The sequence below is a fragment of the Microchirus variegatus genome (assembly GCF_963457635.1).
Source record: "Microchirus variegatus genome assembly, chromosome: 21".
NCBI lineage: Eukaryota > Metazoa > Chordata > Actinopteri > Pleuronectiformes > Soleidae > Microchirus > Microchirus variegatus.
This window is the reverse complement of record NC_139822.1, coordinates 7,004,443-7,010,620: the sequence shown is the minus strand read 5'-3', so window position 1 is coordinate 7,010,620 and position 6,178 is coordinate 7,004,443. Positions and strand designations below refer to the sequence as shown.

The 6,178-nt window shown below is 42.3% G+C and overlaps 1 protein-coding gene across 1 annotated transcript; it reads right to left on the bottom strand.

Moving 5' to 3' along the window:
* Positions 1-2,575: 2,575 nt before the first annotated feature.
* ptf1a (pancreas associated transcription factor 1a) lies at positions 2,576-3,498 on the bottom strand (the record flags this gene model as incomplete). Its single annotated transcript, XM_083907924.1, has 2 exons — positions 2,576-2,778; positions 2,886-3,498. 2 exons carry the CDS (start codon positions 3,496-3,498, stop codon positions 2,576-2,578), a joined length of 816 nt encoding a protein of 271 aa, XP_083764050.1.
* Positions 3,499-6,178: the final 2,680 nt, after the last annotated feature.

The following is a 6,178-nucleotide window of genomic DNA, read 5'->3' as shown; positions in this document are numbered from 1 at the left end:
GTCATTTATTTTCTGTCACATTATGTATATTTTGGAGCGAGTTTTTTTTAGAGGGAGCAATCTGTTGCAGACATTAAACACATTCTGACAAAAACCCCAATAGTCTGAACGTATTATTATTATTATTATTTTTATTTTTTTTACTGCTGAGTCTTTAAGTAAGTATTGTCAGTCACGATACACTTAGCCTGTTGTAGATGTTTCTCACATTTTATTAACTGATATTGATGGATATGAAAATATTTGACTAACCGCAGCCAGACATATAGCTATAATTATTATCATTATTATAAATATTACATTGTATATTATATATTAAGAAGTCGTCATAAATAGAAAATGTATGCGCCTTACGTTAGTGGTGTGGTCAGTAAAGGCTCTGTTGTTTTCTCGATATAGTCGCTATATCAACAAAGTCTCCCTTCTGTAAGGTGAATCAGCGGCCTTTGAGCTCAGCGTCGGGCCCTTTTCTTATCCAAATTTCCGCTTGGCGTGGCCTATAACGTCCAGAGAGCTGGAGGAAATAAAACCTGTCACACAGTTAAATGCTCGTGTCCTTTTATGCCTTGCCAAGCAAGGAGCCAGAGTGACAAGATAGCCGGGAATATTTCAGCGTGTCCTTTCCGCTTGGCTGCGACTGCACCAAAGGATTTGGAGAGGCGCTCTGCGCTGTGTGTGCGCGACACAAAAGCGTTTAGGTGCGAGGAAACAACAATGTTACAACTGTTTTAACACAATTAGAGAGCGAGCGACTCTTGCCAAAGATGAAGCTGCGGCCATTGACTCCCAAACATTTGACTTTCTAATGGCTGTAATAGGATTACATGCTCCCGGATGAGAGAGACACAGAGAGAGAGAGAGAGGGCGAGAGAGAGAGAGAGAGATAGAGAGAGAGAGAGAGATTACATACACTTACATATACAAATATTTGTGTTCTTTTACATTGACATCCAATGCTCGGCGTTGTGTGTTATTTCTACTGGTTTGTAATAAGTCTGGGTTAGATTCACTATCACTACTTATAATACTACTATTATTATTATTATTATTATTATTTTATTTTTTTTAAATAACATTTTTAATTATTATTATTATTATTATTATTATTATTATATAATAATAATAATATAACAATGTACATTTTCCCACTGCGGGACAAACAAATATTTTCTTGTCTGATCTTATAATAATATAGCTGACTCACCTGTGCGTTGCGCCGCTTTAAAATCCAAACTGTCATTATCTTATGTGGTGCTGGTCTTATCAGTCTTGTGATTGCAGCTCTGGAGCTCATGGGTCATATTAGCTGCAGTGAGCTGCTGCATATGTGTGTGCGTGTGCGTGTGCGTGTGTGTGTGTGTGTGTGTGTGTGTGTGTGTGGGCGTGCACAGGGACATGTTAGAGAGATGCCGCTACCACGGGAAAATATGTCCCTGCAGCACCTGGCAGCATCATTCAGTAGCATTCAGCAGCTTCCCACCACACTGCAGCCTGTATGTGTGCTTCAAACCTTCAGCTGTTGTGGGTATACAGTTTCTCCTCATTAACATCCAATTTGCATATTTATGTCACGGTGTCGGGCAATTACTTTGAGTGAAGTGTCAGGTTCTCTCCTAAACACTTCTGCTGGTTTTACTCAAAATGTCCTGCGTACGGCGGCTGACACGGTTCATTGCATCCTTTTAAGGACTGTGGTGTTTCATTTAGTTTCATTCATATGTGAATTTTCAGCCGGGTCACTGCTGTTTTGTTTTAATATTCAACTTGGTTTGTCCTGCAAAAACCTGTTGCATCTGAACTTTCTGTACATGAAGCATTATCTAATGCGTAAATGTCATCACATTTTGTCATTTCAACATATGTAACTGGACGTAGTTCTTAAATATTTGCAAATGTTCAATATGACAAAAATCTCCACAGATACATTTTATCTGTGGAGAGATTTTTGTAATTGTTGAACTACAATCCAGTAAATTACAGCTTCTATGTATGTATGTATATATGTATATATATATATATAAGCATATATATATATATATATATATATATATATGTATAGACATATATATATATAATTGTTATTATTGTCACGTGATATTAATTTAAAGCAAATTCTGCTTTTCGGAAATCTGCTTCCAATTCCCATCCTAGTCGTTTTGACCAAAGCCAGATATAATTTTCATCACATAAATCTCTTTTATTATTATTAATGATGATAATAATAATAATTGCAACAACAACAACAACAACAATAATAATAATAATAATGATAATAACAATAATAATAATAATGGCAGCTTATCTGTAGATTTTACATAAATACAAATCATTGTACAACAATACAAAATATTTCATTCATTTCAATTAAATTAAAACATATAGTATCACTTGCCAACAAAAGAAAAATAAATACATGATTGCCAGATGCTTGAATTACAAAACAATCAAATTATCAACATGATAAAACAATATGTACAACACCTAATACTGTACAATGACTTCAAGTTTACATGTGCGCCTTTAAACACGTGAACATGGTCCACTTCATACATGAGCAGTTCGAAGAAGTTTGTATTTATGACACAAGGCCGAGGGGAGGCTCGTTTTCAATATCCGTGAGGCCCGCTTTGTGGTGCTGTTTCCGGGGGTCTTCTGGTGTCCACACTTTGGCGGTACGGATGATGTTCTGCTCCCGGAGCTGCTTTTCATCCGACCAGGACAGAGAGTGGCCGGCCAGTGGAGGCAGCCCGTAGTCCGGGTCACTGGGGGACGGAGACCCTAAGTAGAGAGAAGCAATATCATGAGAATTCTGTTTTGTTTGTTTGTGTTTTAATTACAGTTATGATGGTCATCATTAATAATTCCGATCTTATAAATAAACCTACTTGTTCCTCTGTGGCAGATGATGACCTTCTTGGGCTGCACGTGCATCTCATTGCTGGAGTTCCTGATTGGCAGGTCGGACTGCACGAGCTCGGCGAGGAAGTTGATGTAGCCGATGGCGAGCCGCAGAGTGTCCACCTTGGACAGTCGCTTCTCGTAGGGCAGTGTGGGTATGTGGGTGCGCAGGCCCTCGAAGGCGTCATTGATGGACTGCATCCTCCGCCGCTCCCTGACGTTGGCCGCCTGCCTCAGCTGCTGCATCTCCCTCTCAGAGCGCATACGCCTCCGCCGCTTCAGCAAGGACGCGCCGTGGTGATGGCCCGTCTGCGGGGACATGTCCGGAGTGCTGTCCGCGCAGCCGTACGAGAAGGTGGAGGAGGAGGAGGAGAAGGACAAGTTTCCGATGTCATAGTCTCCATCGTGAGGCGCTGCTCTGCCGCTACTGTAATAATCTTGGAAATTGCTGTTGAGGAAGTCTACTTCCTCGTCCAAGAAGTCATCTGTGTCCAAGTGTCCGTCTCTGGAGGACTGGTCGGTGAAAAAGTCGTCATCGTCGAAATAAGGCGGGGAGGAGAAAGAGTCGAGTTCCGAGAAAGGGTCCAACACACAGTCCATCTCTCTCTTTCTCTGTCTGCGTGTGTCTCTGCGTGTGTCTGTGTGTGTGTAAGTGTGCGTGTGTCTCTGCGTGTCTCTTTCTGTGTGTGTGTGTGTGTCTATATTCTCTCTGTCTGTATTTTTTTGTCTGCCCTGTGCTCAACACTTGGTTTAAGTTGGAATTGGACACGCGATGCTTCTTTATAGCGACATCCACAGTCGCGTGCCGTTTGCTGGGTGGTCAACCAATCATAGCTCTGTCCGCGAGGCGCACACTGAGGAAAATCTCCAAGCTGGCCACGCCCCCTGCCCTCCACTCCATTCAAGACACAATATGCGCTGAGCTCCTGAAACACACACACACACACACACACAGGTTTGCAAAACTACAGTCTCATTCATTTGGACAGCCTAAAACATGTTATCCCTAACCTTAACTTTAATCTGTCAATAAAATAATCACATTGTGGCCCCCAAACAAAGACATTAGGACCAGGTTTTGGTCCCATGAGGTCCACTGGTCCTCACCCCTAAATGTAACTTCCAGACTATATGAGCCAGTGTTTCATACATGCAATTGTTTATACTGATAATTCCAATGTGCAATTAAGGCCGCTGCTGTTTCAGACTGTATTAATAATTTGTGGATAAAGAAATATGAAATAGCAACAGGTGCGTGCACTCTCGCCAAATATGTCGACGCATGGTTAACCATGGTATATTGAACGGATTCCTCTTCATTCGCCTCTCCCTTTCTACACTATTTGAAGCTGTATTACTTTTACAACATTCTACTAGTACCCTACAATAATAATGATAATGACAATGATGCGTTGCTCTCGTTACACAGACAAAACCAGGGGTGAACAGGGGGGGGAGTACTGCTACTAACGAATATTTTCATAATTGATTCATCTGTTGATTGTTTTCTCGATTAATCATTTTGTCCATTAGATATCGAAAACATTTTGATATTCATCAGACCTTCAAATTACGATGTTCTCAAATGTCTTGTTTTCTACACAAATCAAAATGACCAGATATGAATGATTCTTTGTTTTATGGAATACAACAAAAAAAATCACATTTGAGAAGTTGGAAAAATCAGTGAGCTTATTTTAATTACTAAAAATTAAAGCATTATCGAATATATTAAGTAATTTAGTAATGATTAATTATATCTAATTCGATTAATCGTTGCAGACCTAATTTTGAGGGCGGTTTTTTTAGCGGTGTGTGTGTGTGTGTGGGGGTGTCATCTAAACATGACGCACACATAAGTGAGTGACGATGTGATCAGTGATGAGCAGCAGCTCCCTCATTTATTCCGCCGTAAGTGGGTAGGGCTGCATCATAAATACATGCACCAGTAGAGTGGTAGATGCACCCACTTGTACCAGCCAGTGTGGTTTTGAGTGGAGAGCTGGTTGACAAATAAAAGCACAGTAGTGGGCCCTCGGAGCGCGCGCCTCTCTGACACCTCACGCGACAAATTAACACTCCTGGGTTATATACGGGGAGGAGGCTGCCCACCGATGTGAGCGGTGCAAGTGCGCATCTATTCAGTCCATTCAGAGAAAAGAAAGGCTTCACTTTGTTTTGATGAGAAGGGGGAGCCTTTACGGGGCGGGCAGCGTGTGCGCGCACCGCGCCTCTGTGGACACTGGTGAGACAGAGAGCTGCAACACATGCCGTGGCCGTGGGAAGAAAGACACTTGTGTCCTTCTCGCCAGTCAATGCAACACGTCGTGTAATAAATGGGTTTGAGATGCTGTCGACATAATGAAGTCGTTACTCAGAGCAGACACACAATACACTCACATCCAAGTACCAACAACACGACACCAAACACGACAGAACCCTGTTGTTACTGCTGCTGCTGTTAATGTCACTGCTGCTGTACTGTCACTGCTGCTGTTTCTGTTACTGCTGCTGTACTGTCACTGCTGCTGTTTCTGTTACTGCTGCTGTGTTGTCACTGCTGCTGTTTCTGTTACTGCTGCTGTTACTGCTGCTGCTGCTGATGATGTAACTGTCACTGCTGCTGTTTCTGTCACTGCTGTTGTTTCTGTCACTGCTGCTGTTTCTGTTACTGCTGCTGTAACTGCTGCTGCTGTTTCTGTTACTGCTGCTGTCACTGCTGCTGTTTCTGTTACTGCTGCTGTTGCTGCTGCTGTACTGTCACTGCTGCTGTTAATGTAACTGCTGCTGTTAATGTCACTGCTGCTGTTTCTGTCACTGCTGCTGTTTCTGTTACTGCTGCTGTAACTGCTGCTGCTGTTTCTGTCACTGCTGCTGTACTGTCACTGCTGCTGCTGCTGCTGATGTAACTGTCACTGCTGCTGTTTCTGTTACTGCTGCTGTAACTGCTGCTGCTGTTTCTGTTACTGCTGCTGTACTGTCACTGCTGCTGTTAATGTCACTGCTGCTGTACTGTCACTGCTGCTGTTTCTGTCACTACCGCTGTTTCTGTCACTGCTGCTGTTTCTGTCACTGCTGCTGTACTGTCACTGCTGCTGCTGCTGCTGCTGATGTAACTGTTTCTGCTGCTGCTGCTGATGTAACTGTTACTGCTGCTGCTGTTACCGCTACTGTTACTATCACTGCTACTAATGCTGCTGTTACTGTTGATACTGTCACTGCTGCTGCTTTCATCAAATATGTTCAAATTATTTCCCAAACAAAGGATATTATACAACAT